Source organism: Ceratotherium simum, chromosome 20 (assembly GCF_057802395.1).
Source record: "Ceratotherium simum simum isolate JZ-2026a chromosome 20, ASM5780239v1, whole genome shotgun sequence".
Taxonomy (NCBI): domain Eukaryota; kingdom Metazoa; phylum Chordata; class Mammalia; order Perissodactyla; family Rhinocerotidae; genus Ceratotherium; species Ceratotherium simum.
Window position 1 is genome coordinate 1070435 of NC_141919.1, and position 17452 is coordinate 1087886.

The 17452-nt window shown below is 38.3% G+C and overlaps 1 protein-coding gene across 7 annotated transcripts in view; it reads right to left on the reverse strand.

The window, feature by feature from the left end:
• HABP4 (hyaluronan binding protein 4) overlaps positions 1-17452 on the reverse strand; it is a 43211-nt gene that overhangs the window by 13502 nt on the left and 12257 nt on the right. For 3 of the 7 annotated variants that reach the window (XM_087444278.1, XM_087444275.1, XM_087444272.1), the window contains 3 exons: positions 14018-14098; positions 13079-13141; positions 716-887 (listed from right to left, as the gene is read on the reverse strand). In XM_087444278.1, the coding sequence (XP_087300404.1) occupies positions 716-887; positions 13079-13141; positions 14018-14098 (316 nt within the window). Of the gene's footprint in view, positions 1-715; positions 888-11385; positions 12618-13078; positions 13142-14017; positions 14099-17452 lie in introns of those variants that run through there. The other 4 variants (XM_087444279.1, XM_087444276.1, XM_087444273.1 and 1 more) reach the window with 2 other exon arrangements.

Genomic DNA, 17452 nt, shown 5'->3' on the forward strand with positions numbered 1-17452 from the left:
CACAATGTTATAAGCCAATATGACCTCAATAAAATAATTAAATTTTAAAAAGTAAAATAAAACAAAAAAATAAAGGAAATTAAAGAAATAAACAAAAAAGAATTAGAGCTGAAGGTAATCTAATCACAAAATGCAGAGTAGTTATACTTTGAAAGGTCATCATTCACAAAACATTCTGAACTTCTCTTTTTATATAACTTTTTTTCTCCCTAAAGCCCCAGTGCACAGTTGCATATACTAGTTGTATGTCCTTTTAGTTCTTCTATGTGAGCCACCATCACAGCATGGCAACTGACAGACGGGTGGTGTTGTTCCATGATCAGAAAAGGAACCTGGGCTGCCAAAGCAGTGAGAGCACCGAACTTGAACCACTAGAACATCAGGACTGGCTCGTGAATCTCTCTTTTGAGACAAAAATGAAATGCAATTAACATACAGTGTTCTCACAGTCTCAGCACAGTACCAGTGCGAGCAGAAAACGCACCGTCACTCTAACTGCTGTGTACTAAGTGTCAACAGATCAGGATTCAATTCTTTTTCTTAATGAACAATAAAGATACAGTAAAATTAGGCACACATCATCTCTAATTACTCTTAGGTAGAAACTAGAATGCCAACTACGACATTCCATTTTCAAAATAGAAGTGGACAGGCCCATTTTGTTTCCAATAAGGCAGCAGTGAAGATTCCCTCTAGACAGAAACGTGATGCTTACATCATCTCTGTATCTCGACTTGTGTATCACCACTGCTTTGGAAGGGACAGTGGACTCAGGTTTCCGGATGTTAAACTCAGGCTTTGGTCTGGTTTGTTCTTGAAGATTTTTCCACTCATCTAGGGTCATCTCTTGAACTTGAGTTTCTTCTTCTACCTCCAACTCAGGAACTCTATAAAGAAGTATAGTCATAAAGAATAATTTTTGATGGGTCTGAAATGTCTACTCTCTCAAAGAAAAAGTCATAACCATTAGTTTAACATACTTTCATGCACTCCATGTCAAATCTAAATAAGGTAAGAAAATCTTTGAACCATAAGCTTCCTTATTTTATATTCATCATTTTATGCCAACATTGCCAACTGAAGATACTTCCTGTGTTTAAAGCAGTCTTTGAAAAATGGGAACATCACCATCCTGATGATATTAACATTATGCTTCACCACCAGGCACTCCCTTCCTGGATGGCATTACACACAAAATGAGATAATTCTAGAAGAAAATGGGAGAAGCTATTGAGACAAAACAAATATAGGAAACCATGAACAGAGGTTATAAAACAATGGGTCACAAATGCATGTTTTTTTAAATATCCTCTTTAAATTCATGAGTTTTTAAAAGAAAACAGAAGACAGACATATAGATCAATGGAATAGATTTCAGACTCCAGAAATCAATCCTCATATTTATGATCAACTGATTTTTTTCAACCAGAGTGCCAAAGACAATTCAAAGGAGAATCAATAGTCTGTTAAACAAATGGTGCCGGGAAAACTAGATATCCACTTGCAAAAGAATGAAGTTGGACCCCTATCTCACACCATAAATATAAGCGCTAGCAGTATAAAACTCTTAAAAGAAAAAACAGACATAAACCTTCATGATATTAGATTAGGCACCTGTTTCTTATATATGACACCAAAAGCATAAGCAACAAAAGAAAAAGTAGATAAACTGGACATTACCAAAACTTTAAACTTTTGTGCTGCAAAGGACACCAATAAGAAAGTGAAAAGACAACCCACAGAATGGTAGAAAATATTTGCAAATCATATTTCTGATAAGGGACTTACATTTAGAATACATAAAGAACACTTACACCTCAATAAAAAGAAATGACCCAACTAAAAAACAGGCAAGGCTCTGAATAGACATTTTTCCAAAAAAGATCTATAAATCGCCAATAAGATCCTCAACATCATTAGCATCATAATATAACATCAGGGAAATACAAATCAAAACCACAATGACTTACACCACTCCACACTCACTAGGATGGTTAGAATAAAAAATAAATTTAACAAGTGCAGCGAGGATTTGGAGAAATTAGAACCTCACACATTGCTAGTGGGAATATGAAATGGTGTGGCCAACTTGGAAAACAGTCTGGTCAAAAATTTAAACATAGAGTCACCACCTGACCTAGCAGTGTTACTCCTAGGTAATATACCCAAGAGAAACAAAAACATATATCCATGTGAAAACATACAGAAGAATGGTATAAGCACTATTCCTAACAGCCAAAAAGTAGAAACAGCTTAAATGTCCATCAGCTGATGAATGAGTAAACAAAATATGGTATATCTGTACTATGGAATATCATTGGCTATAAGAAATAAAATACTGATACATGTTACAACATGAATAAACCTTGAAAACACTATTCTAAGTGAAATAAACCAGGCACAAAAAGCTTATGTATGATTCTGTTTATATGAAACATCCAGAAAAGGCAAATTCATAGAGACAGAAAGCCCATTAGTGGTAGCCAGGGACTGTGTGGAGAGGGGATAGGGAGTGACTGCTTAATGGGTATGGCGTGATGAAAATGTTCTGGAACTAGATAATGGTGATGGTTGCATAACACTGTGAATGTACTAAATGTCACTTAATTGTATACATTAAAATGATTAAAATTGTAATATATAGGTTTTACCACCAACAAAAAGATAATATACAAAAGAGAAAGATGGAGTACTGATACAGCCTATGACATGGATGAACCTGAAAACATCATGCTAAGTGAAAAAAGCCAGACACAGAAGCACAAATATTGCATTTCACCTATATGAGGTATGTAGAGTAGCCAAATTCATAGAGACAAAGTAGAATAGGGTTACCAGAGGCTGTGGGAAGGGGGAATGGGGAGTTATTGTTTCACGGGTACAGAGTTTCTGTTTGTGATGGTGAAGATAGAGACGGATAGTGGTGATGGTTGCACACAACGTGAATGCAACTCATGCCACTAAACTGTACACTTTTTTAAAATGGTAAAAATGGCAATTTTTATGTTATATATTTTACTACAATTTTAAAAAATTAATAATGTAGGGCCAGCCTCATGGCCTAGGTGGTTAAATTCGGCGCACTCTGCTTCAGTGGCCCAGGTTCAGTTCCCGGGCATAGACCTACACCACTCATTGGCAGCCATGCTGTGGCAGTGACCCACATACAAAATAGAGGAAGACTGACATGGATGTTCGCTCCGGGTGAATCTTCCTCAGCACAAAAAAAAAAAAAAAAAAAAAAAAGAAGCCTTTATATACAAAAAAGAATTTAATAATGTAAAATACCAAAAACCACTGAACTGTACAGTTTAAACAGCCGGATTGTGTAATATGGAAATTATATCTCAATAAGGTTGTTTAAAAGAAAAAAAACATATTCGATGTGGAGTACGGAGGGAATCTAGTCTATAATGCTCTCAATGAAGGCTAATGTAATCTAAGGTTCTAGATTACAGGTTACTGATATAAAAACACAAGAAAAATCAGGAGAGAAAACTAATCATAGAGCATCCAAAGTAGAGACATTTGTAAAGTGATTTTAAAATACAAATGTGACACTAGAAAAAACATCAAAGCCGTGGCTCCCTATGGAGGAGCATGAGCGAACTTCCTCGGGTGACGGTAACATTCTATATCTCTATAACCCAGGAGTGTGGGTTCCACAAGTATATGCACTTTTCAAAACAATAACTGTACATTTGTTTTTGTACATTTCACAATAAATTTTATATCAGTTTAGGTGGTGGGTATAGGTGTTTACTGTAAAATTCTTTAAACTTTGCTGTGTTTGAAAATTTTTATAATAAAATGTTGGAAAAATAAGTATCTCAAACACATACTGGCAAAAATATGAAAAGACATTAAGACTTTGTAATAGTAAATACTAGAAACAACCCAAACTCATCTAGAAAGGAATTGGGTAAAAAATTATGGATATTAAACACCAATATTAAGCAGCTTACAAAGGAATGAGGAATATATATATTGCTATGGAGCACCTCCTGGATATACTGATACAAAAGCAAGGTGGAATGTATGTTACCGGGCCGGCCCCGTGGCCTAGTGGTTAAGTGTGCGCGCTCCGCTGCTGGCAGCCCGGGTTCAGATCCCGGGTGCACACCAACGCACCACTTCTCCGGCCACGCTGAGGCCGCGTCCCACATACAGCAACTAGAAGGATGTGCAACTATGACATACAACTATCTACTGGGGCTTTGGGGGAATAAAAAATAATTTAAAAAAAAAATTTTTTTTTAAATTAAAAAATAAAAAAAGAACGTATGTTACCATTCACCTAAGGCATAGGGAGACACGCAAACATTAATACATATAGGTTTTTTTTCATTGTAATATAAACCAGGGAAAGAACAGGGATAGAAGCTAGTTGGAAAATATCACGTTTTATCAGATCGAACTTTGGAAACGTGAATATTTTACATAGGTATAAAACAGATTTAAATTAAAATTCAATCTCTAAAATTTGAAAGCAAAATTAATCAAATTAACCTAAATGTTTATCAAGCTAGTGATATAACCATCAGGAGAAACTAAAGTGCCTTTAACATATGAATTTGATTAGTCATCTCTATATATAACTTTTTAGTAACCATATTATTGAAAGTAGTGTTGGTTATGTTATTTGTGACTGTTGTATCTGTAGCAAATAAGTAATAGTATGATGTTACTAACAACTGGAATTTTCAGCATGGAAGAAAAGGAGAAACAAATGTAAGGAAGTTTAGCTAACAATCTTATAGTCCTAAATTTCAAAAGGACATATTGAATGAACTTAAAAATATATGTGTGTATGTCTATTTCCCAGCTCTCTCCACCTAAATGTCCTAGAAACAATCAAAAAGACGGTAGCAGTGAGCACCCCTAGTGCTCAGACTCGGGTCTCTAAATACCATATTCTATTAAAGGAGATGGGCTTCTTGGAAAAATGGCTCAGTATGAGGTATGAAGCATGGGACAGGAAGTAGAAATGATGGGTCTGGAACAGCTTGTCTTACCAGAAAGCAAGGAAGCTAGCAGAGACCACTGAGTGTGTGTGCACAGGATCAAGAATCAGCTTGAAGAGGCTCCCTGTAGCTAAAAAATGGGTCACTTTAAGCACCCATAAGAATAAAAACTCAGTGGATTAAAACACATCAAAGATGTTTAAATCTGTAAATTCATAATGATCCAAAAAAAGTCACTGGCATCTTTAAAGGATGCTAGGGAAACAACTCATTTTTCTTAAAATAGGTAAATAAAAGAAAGAAGTACCTTTATTTATCCTGCATTTCCTAAACGAACTTATATCTCAGTGTAATCAACTAATTCTAGGTAAGTTTTTCTTTACAGATCATCCCAGCTAATAAATGAAGAATGAATGACAGAATCAGACAATAATCAATTCACAGCCCTAATGAATTAATGGATAAAGGCAATGATGATCAACAGCCTTCCATAACCTTTCAAACAATCTTGCCAAAACGCTGAACCTGAATTTGATCAAACCTCTGCTTCTCACTATTAACTTTCAGGAAATACAGAAAATACAGGAGACAGAGAAACGTGTTCTACCACTCTACAAGCAGTGCTGTGCTAGAACTGTCTCTCACGAAGTCATAACAGCCAATTGTTCAATTTTCAGGAATTTTGTGAGCTGGCTATTAAACACAGTCATTGTCAAAAATTAAATTATACAAACTTATAATTCATTATATTAAAACAAAGGTAATAAATACAATTCATTGTTCCCTAATTATTTCACTACATTTTACCTTTATCTATGCTCTTGGGGTTACTTATACCTATTGTATGTGTATAGTGGAAATACTATATAATAGGGCACATCTCTTCCCAACTCTGCATTCAGTGATGTCATGTTGGTATTAAATCAGCCATGATTCAAAATATATACCACAGAAACCAGCAAGTGCAACAGATCCAGGCTTTTTCATCGCAGAGAGCTAAATGTTAAATAGAAGACTATTGCCCACAGGGATGTAGTCAATAAAATTCTGACTCTGGGAAACTCTTCAACAAATAAATTACAAGGGAAAGAAAAAATAAAACGTAGATTAAAAGTGACTTAAGGATAATCAAGATAGTGTGGTATTAGCGTAATATACACAGACCAAGGGAACAAAATACAGAGTACAGGAAGAGGCCCACACACACATGGCAATGGATTTTCAACAATCGTGTTCAGTGTGCTGGAATAATTAATAAATAATATGCCTGTGCCAAAAAAAAGGAACTTCTATCCATACCTCATGCCATATACAATAATCAACTCAAAATGGATCATACATACAAAATTAATGTACATTCATACATTAATTTTTTAAAAAATGGATCAAAGACCTAAATATAAAACCCCAAATTATAAAACTTATAGTAGAAAACCTTTGTGATACTACGTTAGGCAAAGATTTCTTAGATTTGACACTAAAGGCATGATCAATACAAGAAAAAATTGATAAACTAGACTTCATCAAAATTAAAAACTTCTGCTCTTTAAAAGTCAGGGTGAAAAGAATGAAAAGACAGGCCACAGACTGGGAGAAAATATTTGCAAATCATGTATCTAATAAAGGAGGCGAATCCAGAATATTTTACAAAGAACTCTCAAAACTCAGTAATAAGAAAACAACCCAATTATAAAATGATTCCAATAGACTCTTTATTAAAACAAGATATACAGATGGCAAATAACCCCTGAAAAGATGCTCAGCATCATTAGTCATTTGAGAAATACAAATTAAAACCACAATGAGATATACACCTATTATAATGGCTAAAAAAAGTATAAAAACTGGAACCACCACTCTGGAAAAGAGTTTGTCAGTTTCTTAAAAAGTTAAATGTATGCCTACCATGTAGTCCAACTGTTTCACTTCTAGATGTTTATGAGGAGAAATGAAAGTGTATATGCATAGAAAGACTGGTACACAAACATGTCCATAGCAGCTTTATCTGTAACAGCAAAAGCTTGAAACAACACAAACACTATTACCAGGCATGTGGATAAACACACTGCGGTCTATCCATACAGCAGAATGCCGCTCAACAATAAAAGGAATGCACTAATAACACACGCACCATCATGGATGAGTCTCAAAATACGCATGCTCAGTGAAAGAGCACAGACGAAAAATACACGCCATATGATTCCATTTATATAAAATTACAGCAACTGCAAACTAATCTTTAGTGACAAAAAGTTGATCACTGGTTGCCTGGGGGGAAGGGGCAAGAGGGTGGGATTATAAAGGGACAAAGGGAAACTTTTTGGGTTGATAGACTTGTTATTTTGATTGTGGTAATGCTTTCACAAGTGTAAATGTATGTCCAAGCTTGTAAAATTGTACATACTAAATATATGCCATTTATTGGATGTGGACTGTATCTCAATAAAGCTGTTTTAAAAAGAGACACACCAATTGAGAAGTATATTTCAATATTAATTCAAACAAGTCGTTTTTAAAAAAGATTTTGAGACTATCAGGGAACTGACAAACTGCCTAGATATTTAATGATATTAATGGAAATTTAGATGAGATAATGGTATTCGTTATTTTTTTAAAAAGAGTGGTCTTTTAGATACAACATTCTGAAACATTTATGGATGCTATATGGTATCCTGGGGGAAGAGGGAGGGGGTAGAGAAATACATGAAATAAGAATGGCCGGGGCCAGCCTGGTGGCATAGCGGTTAAGTGCGCATGATCTGCTTTGGCGCCCTGGGGTTGCAGGTTCGGATCCCTGGCGCGAACTGACGCACCACTTGTCAAGCCATTCTGTGGTGGCGTCCCACATAAAGTAGAGGAAGATGGGCACGGACGTTAGCCCAGGAACAGTCTTCCTCAGCAAAACGAGGAGGATTGGCACCAGACGTTAGCTCAGGGCTGATCTTCCTCACAAAAAAAAAAAAAAAAAAGGAATGGCCATGATTTGATAACAGTTTAAGCTGAATAACTTACTTGAAGATTCATTCTACTGTTCTTATTTTAAACACATTTATCTGTACTATAATCTTTTAATACAGAGCTAAAAATAAAGAAATATTAAGGAACATAAAGGTTCTTTAGCCTACTTGTGACAGAATTAGGACATCAGCAGAACTGGATGCTATGAATTTGAGGATTCTTTCATAACTAAGATAACCTAATAGAAGTTAATAAATCTCAAAAAGTTCAATAAAAACAGATTTTGTGTTAAGGCCACAAAAGAAGTACTTATTTGTCTCTCTGTTTGTTTTAAAGAACATCATATCTAAACATAAAGAATGAGACCCAAAAAGTACAAGGCATATGAGAAGCACAGCCCTGAAGTGACATGTGGATGCCCCAGGTCCAGCAAACTGGAGCTTGGTGAGAGCACCTGCGACAAGGACTCGCCCCGCTCACGCAGCGCGCCTCGCAGAAGGGTGCACACACAGGTGCCCCGTCCGTTCTCCTTTATCATCTGCCATTTCAACAAGCCATGTTAGGAGCAGTATAACATCACCCAGGCCAGGCTCCTTAATCTTATTCCCTACTGACCAAAAATGATTACAAAAAACACATTCTATGACAGTTCTGTGAGGCAGATTCCATTTCCCATTTGAATTGGCAAGAAATGCAGTTTTTACTGACAGTTTTAGCAAAGACTGGATATTCGACAGGAAGAGATGTGTGAGTAATCCCTCAGTTCCAGGAAGGACTAATGCAGGTATATTTCTGAGTAATAAAAGCATCGTAACTGCTATCACTGTAAATTTAACACACTCTTTTTGAGTAATTCAAAAACTTTCACAGTTCTTGGTGTATTATCAAAAATCTTGGGACACAATTTTCCATCAAAGCTGCTTATGGATATCAGGTGGTCAAATCTATGACTTGTAATACGCATAATGTTATATGCAAATTTGATAGTTATACACTTGTTTCTAAATGGGTAAAATTACAGAAGAAACAGAACTGTTTTAATAACAGTTACCTTTACTTAGAAATAAATGGGATAATTATGCTAACATTTACCGTACACTTACTAGAAGCCAGATGCTACTCAAAGTGCATTATATTAATTCGCTCTTGATAATTAATCCCACAAGCTAGATACAATTAACAGCTCCATTTTACAGGTAAGAAAATCGAGGCAGAGAGAGGTCATACAGCTAACAATAAATGAAAGAGCCACGTTTCACACCCAGTCCTTCTATCTCCAAAGCCCACACTTACCCTCTGTGCTATTTAGGGAATAAGAGGGCAGAGAAATATGGTTGGATGGAAGAAAGTCAAGATATGGGCAGAGGAAACATATAAATCAATTCAAAGGTCAGAGTTCCCATTTAGGCAATATCTTGTCACTTGAGTATCTGAAAGTGTGCAGTGAATCAAGAGAAGTGGATGCTGGAAATAAAACTTTACTAACTGAATACTTAACTGGGGTAAGCGGATTCAACCTAACAGGTAAATAATATCTCCTATTTCCTTCCAAAGTACTGAAAGAGAAGTGAATTTTACGATAAACATTGAGCTCCTCAGAAATTTGCTATAAAAATTTTAAAGAGGTGTTGCTATGCTTTAAGAAAATTCAATACATAATCTTCATTGTCTAAGTAAACACACTTGGAAACAAATTACAATTAAAGAATAATTTATTGCAGATATTTTCTAATAATGCTTCCTCAACATTCTTCTTTCATAAAGAGTGCTTTACTTTTAAGGAAGGAAGGGAGATGTGGCCCCGTATTACTGAATAGGGAAATCCTCAGTGATCTGGCAGCTCTTCCTCTGCTTATAAAACCAACGTCTTCTCCCCTTTTCAGTTCTTTTTTTTTGTGAGGAAGATCAGCCCTGAGCTAACATCTATTGCCAGTCCTCCTCCTTCTTCTTCCCAAAGCCCCAGTAGATAGTTGTATGTTATAGTTGCACATCCTTCTAGTTGCTGTATGTGGGATGCGGCCTCAGCATGGCAGGACAAGTGGTGCGTCGGTGCGCGCCTGGGATCGGAACCCAGGCCACCAGTAGCGGAGTGCGCACACTTAACCGCTAAGCCACGGGGCCGGCCCCCCTTTTCAGTTCTTAATAGCAAGTCAGTCTAAACAGCACTTTTAATCACTTCTACCATTCACTAAAGAGCATGAATGTCTGTGCAACAACACCTGGTTCAACTTCTGGCTCTGCTTACTTATTAGCAAATTATTTAACCTCTATGTCTCAGTATGAGAATAATAACAGTACCTTCTCCTTCACGGGCAGCAAAGGGTTGAATGAGTTACAACATGTAAGCATTTAGAGTAGTTCCTGGCACACAACAAATGCTCAGTAAATGTTAGGTTTATTCTTAAAGCACAATACAGGAAGTTGAGACAGGTATCCTTGGACATTAGAATACCATGTGACAAGGGACATGTAATGCTTCTGTAACAAAAGGAGGAAGGAAGGAAATAGCACATATAATTATCAACAAAATGTGTCCAATGTGAGGAAACATACACTTTGGGTTGTATGTTTGGACATAAGTAAGTGTACATTAAATTCACCTATCAACAAGTTCTACACTGAGAGGTGCACTGAATGTACATTTTGGCTGAATGCCGAAAGCTTGAGTGCTAGATCAATATTCAGACAAAGCCGAGATCAGAGAGTGTCACCATCCTCGAATGCATTTCTCACGTACAAGCCTAATTTTGAAATTACCAAAACATTTTAATTGTATTAATAGAAATTTTAGTAATAACTTTAAAGATTGACAAGGCAGTGCAGAAACAAGAATTTCTCAGCACAGTCGTCCACTAGATAACACAGGTGGCTGCTCTGTGGTGCAGCTCCTGCCATTCTAACTAGATGCTCACTGTCCACTAGGGTCAGCAGAGAAGAGATAGGGAGATCTGCTGGCTGGCTCTGCCAGGACACTGCAGACACTGAGACTGTCACCCAGTCATTAAGTATTATTTTGTCTCTCATAGTAACCGATTAATTGAAAGAATTATTTTGTCTAATATTATGAATGCTAGAGTACCTCAATCAATTCTATAGATTAGAATTATGCTATAGTTTACTCTCTAATATTCTGCTTTATATTACCTGAATTTGTATAAATGGTTTATTGGCTCAAAAAGGATATAACTTTCCCTGAAGGTATCTAGTTAACTCACTTTCTCAACATTCAGATACACTGTTAATCTATTTCCTTAGTTAACTCTCTATCCAAATATTCATATAATAACCGTTAATCTGTTTCTTTAATTAAATACATTTCTCAGTTGTTTTGAATAGTAAATTAACAGCTTTTACAAAACCATCAATCATTGTAGCATTTTACTCTTGCAATAAGCAACAATAACAACAGATACTTATATAGCACTAACTACATGCCAGGCCCCACTCTAGACACACACACACACACACACACACACACACACACACACACACACACGTTCCCCAACCAATCCTTGTAACAACCCTTGATGTAGGTACACTTATTTTTTTTTTTTTTTTAAAGATTTTATTTATTCAGTTTTTCCCCCCCAAAGCCCCAGTAGATAGTTGTATGTCATAGGTTCACATCCTTCTAGTTGCTGTACGTGGGACTCGGCCTCACGTTGGACGGAGAAGTGGTGCCTCGGGGCGCTCCCGGGATCCGAACCCGGGCCGCCAGCATCAGAGCGCGCACACTTAACCGCTAAGCCACGGAGCCGGCCCATAGGTACACTTATTATTCCCATTTTACACATGAAGAAAACTGAGGCACAGAGAGATTAAATAACTTGCCCAAATTAGTTAAGTGGCAGAGCTGGGATTTGAACCCAGCACACTGGCTAGGAGTCCGTGCTCTTACCCACTAGATACCCTGCCTCTTGGCAGCTGAAGGATAAGTAAGAGTTAAACAGGTGAAGGAGATTTGGAAGAGAGGTACAGAAAAAAAAGGAAACAGCACTTGCCAAAGCTCGATGGCAGGCCTGGGGTAGAGGTAGAGAAGGTGTTTGGGACATGAGAAAAGGGCCACATGGTGAACCCAGAGAAGGCATAGGAGTGGTTGAACTTGAGGGATCTGCAGGGGCCAGACTACACAGGACCGTGTAGGTCAGGACAAGGGACAGAAAAAGGACAGAAAGCCACTGGGGGTCTTATGTGAGGGGTGGGGGCATGACAATCAGAACACCAGTATGAAAGCCACTTTGGTGTGGAAATGGGTTGGTAGAAGGTGAGAATGCAGGTAGCCCCAGTAGGAGCTCTGGTGATAGATCAGATGACAGGAGCTGAGCCTATGATGGTGAGTGGAGATGGTGGATATCACAAGGTACAAATCACCAGGACAGAGTGACAGATTGGATTTTGGGGAGGCAGGGCGTCAAGAAGAGGGAAGTCTCAGGGATGACTCCTAGGTTCCTGGTTTGTGCAACTGGATGACGGCAATGCTGTTCCACAGGATGGAAACCCAATGAGGCCCAGAGATCTGTGAACCTCAGTCCTGGAGATGCTGAGCATGAAGAGCATTTGGGATGTCCAAGGGGAGGTGTTCAGTAGGCAGATGGATACATAGGCCCGGAGCCCATGTTGAAGGTTGGAGCCAGAGGTGCATATTCTGGAGTCAGCAGATAAATGACAATTCAAGCTGCAGAGATGCCTAAGATCCTATAAAGAGACGCCAGAGAAAGAGAAGGGGGCCTATGGCAGAGCCCTGAAGAACTCAACAGTTTAAAAGACCAGAAAGACAAAGATGAGCCTGCAGAGAACCTGAGAGGCAGAAGGAAATCCAGAAGAGTGCAGGTTCACAGAAACCAACAGGAGGGTGTGCGTAAGAAGAAATAGGTAAAGTCATGCTCTGAGAGGTCAAGCAAGATGCAGACTGAAACGTCCATTAGGTCTGGAGACATGTGACAATTGTCTCAGAAGGGCAATGAGGACAGAGCCAGACCTGGAGTGAAGTGAGGGTTAAGCGAGAGGGGAGGAAGTGAAGAGAGAGTATGCACAACCCCGAAAAAGGTAGCTAATTGAGAACGTGAGGCAAGAGGACAAGATTTAAATTGGAGAGATTGAGCAGGTTTGAAATGTTGATTGGAAGAGCAGAGCTGGGAGGAAGGAGGTGAGCATACCTGAAAAGGAAGGAACTGACCGTGTGAGACTTCTGTGACATCGCAGGAAACAGGATCCAAAGCCTGGATAGGTAGGAGAGAGGGCGCCTCTGCTGTACCATGAGGGAAGGAGGCTAGGAGGTGCGCAGGTGTAGGCAGGTTTGTACGTTGGGGGACGGGAAGATAATGAAGTTCCCATCTGATGGCTCCTAATTTCTCTGTGACATAGGAGGTAAAGCTGTATCCAGAAAATGAAAGAGGAGGTGTGGGTATGGGGAGGATGGGGAAGGGGAAAGTGCAGGGCAGTGTCAGGGCTCTGAGGAGACAAGAAGGATTGAATCAGTCATTGTAGGGGGTTGAGAAAGAACAAGCCCAAGAAACAGGATTGCTGAGCAGTGTTGAGGGCTTGCTTCGGAATGCTAATGAGGGAGAATCTACAGGGGTTTCCGTCAGCCCCACTGTTGACTTGCAGTGCTCAGCGTGTGGTGCAGGCAGAGAGAAGGCAGACAGCTAGTGGTCATCCAGGAGGCGGGTTTTGCTAGCAAAGTACAACAGAAGACGCAAGGGGCAAGGGAGTGGAAAGACTTGGCAAGGGTGCTAGAGATGGACCAGAGGCCTTAGTTCTATGAAGAAAAGAGGGAGGAGGGCCTGGGAGAGAGTAAACGGACAAGAGATGGGGGTCCTGACGAAAGAGAGACTAGTCACATGCAGGCTGCTGACAGGAAAGAGGTTGTGGGCACAGGGCAGAATACCTGAATTTAATCTATTAATTATCGTTAATAATCATTCATTAGATTATTTGAACTAATTATTAATTAGTTCGATTATTTGCTAATACATTAAGAAGATCAACCGTCTGTGATATGACAAAAGGCTGAGCTTCCTGCTCTGTGACGAGCTCTTAGAAATTGTAAAGAAAAAGACCAACAACCCAATAGGGAAAATGAAGGAAACACCCACTTGGCTGGAGCTTCCTCCTCCAGGGGGCCCAGGGACTCCACCACGGTGACCTCTTCCATGGGCACAGCTGGCTCCACGTCACTGAAAAGCAGTCACACAGATATGTTCACATCAGTGCCCTTGTATATTCAAGACAGAAAAAAACACATTTCAATGTCCTTTTTCTTAAGTAAACATCCTTCAAAGAATTACATACACATAAAGGTAACCCATATCAAAATGAAAAAGAGAAAAACTGCTCGTAATTGCTAATCGGTACACATTATTTCCAAAAATATGAAAAGTATTTTGAGAAATAGAAGTTTCCACATATGACCTAAAATTAAAAACAGATTGTAAAGGACCAGAACAATTATTCGCAACTCTTATTATCCTAGAAAATTCCAAGGATTAATAGGAGCCATAAAGATTCTCAACCTACAAGTGTTGAATGACTTACAATAGATAAGAATATGCCATATCAAACTTTCAGAAAACGGTAAGAAAGTGGAAACACCACAAACATGAGTGTGTTGGACTGCAAACAAGCTGGTGATAACTACACCAGAAGAATAAGGCTCTGAAACATCAGTTTATACACTACCACATCTAAATATACAACCTACTGATTAGAAATTATAGCACAATGAAAAATAATTTGAATTTTAGTATACATCATCTTAATTTTACCTTTTTATGTTAACATTAATCCTATCTGAATATTACTTAAAAAAAAAGTCCTGGCAAAGAAATTTCATTTTGAGGAAAAAGCTAAAATTAGTCAATTTAACTATATCCATTAGAAATATTTTATTCTTTACATAGAGAACCCAGGACTTTTTCATCCTCAGTTCAGGAAAAGCTTCATAAAATAAACTGTTTTTTTAAAAAAGTAAACATAAATTGAATTATAATAACAGAGTAGACTTTTTACATTTAAATTTTCTTTATTTTCAACTCAAAGCTACTGTAATCAACTTTAAAAAAAAAACAAAACCTGTTTTTCAACACAAAATTTGAATAATTAATTTTTACTTTTAAAAAAGGTCCTGGGGCTGGCCCCGTGGCTTAGCGGTTAAGTGCGCGTGTTCCGCTACTGGTGGCCCAGGTTCGGATCCCGGGCGTGCACCGACGCACCGCTTCTCCGGCCGTGCTGAGGCCGCGTCCCACATACAGCAACTAGAAGGATGTGCAGCTATGACACACAACTATCTACTGGGGCTTTGGGGAAAAAAAGGAGGAGGATTGGCAATAGATGTTAGCTCAGAGCCGGTCTTCCTCAGCAAAAAAGAGGAGGATTAGCATGGATGTTAGCTCAGGGCTGATCTTCCTCACAAAAAAGATAAATAAATAAATAAAAATAAAAAAGGTCCTAAATCAAATGCACTCTGAGTCTGGAAGGACAGGGCTGCTGCTTTGCCCGGCGGACCTTCACCAAGGCTGCCTCCGCGCAGCAGCCCAACCCTGGTGCGCACGGAGGTTTTGGCATCCTGAGCCCCAAAGTCTAGCAGCAGTGGCAGTGCTGAGTCCCATTCTCTCTTTATTGCCCTGACCACGTAATAAAGCAAGGGGATAAAAAACAAAAGTTTACTGACAGTTCATAGCTTTCAACAATTAAAAATCATGAAAGGGCTACAAAGATATGGGGAAGGAAAAAAAGCAGAAAACAAAGAGACCTTGTAAAAACCAGCATTTCTTAAACTTGACCAATCAATTTTAAAGAAAAGAAGAATCACAGATCTCCCTTATGTATTGACCTATTTTATGAATAAACAGAAAACTAATGCTGTGCTTACAGCTCTTACTGAACCATATGACCAAAACTATAAAACAAACAAGTTTCAAAATTAACAACAATTTATTTTGGCAGATTTTGTTATTTTGTTGAAAGTAAATCACCAATGTTGGATTTATTAGAAGAAAGACTCCATGGGCTCCAGGGCCCATGTCTGTATTTTGACTTCAGTTATACTTATGCAGAAAACGCCTGTTTATGCAAGTACATTCCACAAAATGATGTTCAACACCTCAAGGCTTTGTTTCTAGTTCAAATTCAATCAGACTACACACTTAACCAAATCTCTATGACAGTGAACATATTTTAATCAAATGTTGTTTGATAAAACTGTCTTGCTTTTCACAACGAAAGTTGGAAGGCAGCATTATTGAAAACTGCATTCTATTCCAACTGGTAACAAGAAAATAATATCTGATATTATACTTTTTTAATTACTGCAGATGAAGAAAACCAGTAACACTGAAAATGGCTCAGTCGCATCATTTTGAAAGCATCTTGCCCATTGATCGAGTTATAGCCCAATGTCTTCAAACAGGAATACTAACCACAGCAAAGCCTCACACCCACAGTGCACTGGGCAGCACCTGGCCTCGCCAGCCACAGACACAGCACTTGCCACATTAGGCTCAACTCTGCCCTTTCCTCACTAATCAAAAGTAGCACATAACTCCACTGTCCTACATTATCCTCATGATCAAAATCAAAACCTCCATTTATTAAATAAAATATTCAAGCCTTATTCTATGAAAATCTTTCAATTACATATTATTACCACCTAAGAGCTTTGACTTCATAACTCACAAACCAATCCAAAATGACATGGGGCATGTGTCACTTTAACACTGGGACATGCCAGTCCACCAGGACCACACATGGTCACCTCTTCATAAGGCCAATGCTGACCTTCTAGGGTACGTAATCACTTGGAGCCAAAATGATTTTAAGTTCAAATGCAAACTAAAATGGAGTGGTAGTATTAGATAACGTGGTAAATCAGATGATTCAGAAGGTATTACTTTTATACATATTATCAAAGTAAAATAAAACACAATTAAAAGATTTGTAATCAAAATCTATGGAACCCCAGACTGAGAAACATTCAACAAGTTTCTCTTCCTTCCAAGGACAACACAGATGTGCAATGATAGTAAATCTAATACTACATTTGGTATTGTCTTATACATTTGTCTTTAAGGACAACAATTTAAGAAAAATAGTCTATGTAAAAAGCTTATATTCTTCAAAAGAAGAAACGTAGAAGTCTGGATCCCCTCAAGCCTTCAAACTTCTAGAAAGACACGCCCCATTCCTCTCCTGCACCACCCAGAAGTACAGCCTGCCTACTCCTTTGCAGATGCCAGAAAGGCATCACCCCTGCAGCCATGAAATGGCAGAAACAGCAGAAGCAAGCAACTCCTCTAATCAGCAAAACCGGCACAGATCTGAGACACCATGAAGCCGCAGAGAAATGTCACATTTGAACCTCAGGGGAAACCTGTCATTGATGCGATGTATACTAGAACTTTGGAAGGTCACAGAAAATAAAGTATAGAATATCCAGGAATTTAAAAAGCATTCTGAGGCATATGCATATGTATAGTCCATGTGCTTGGGGCATCAGCAAATACACGAATTTGTTTGGCTAAAATAAGATAAAA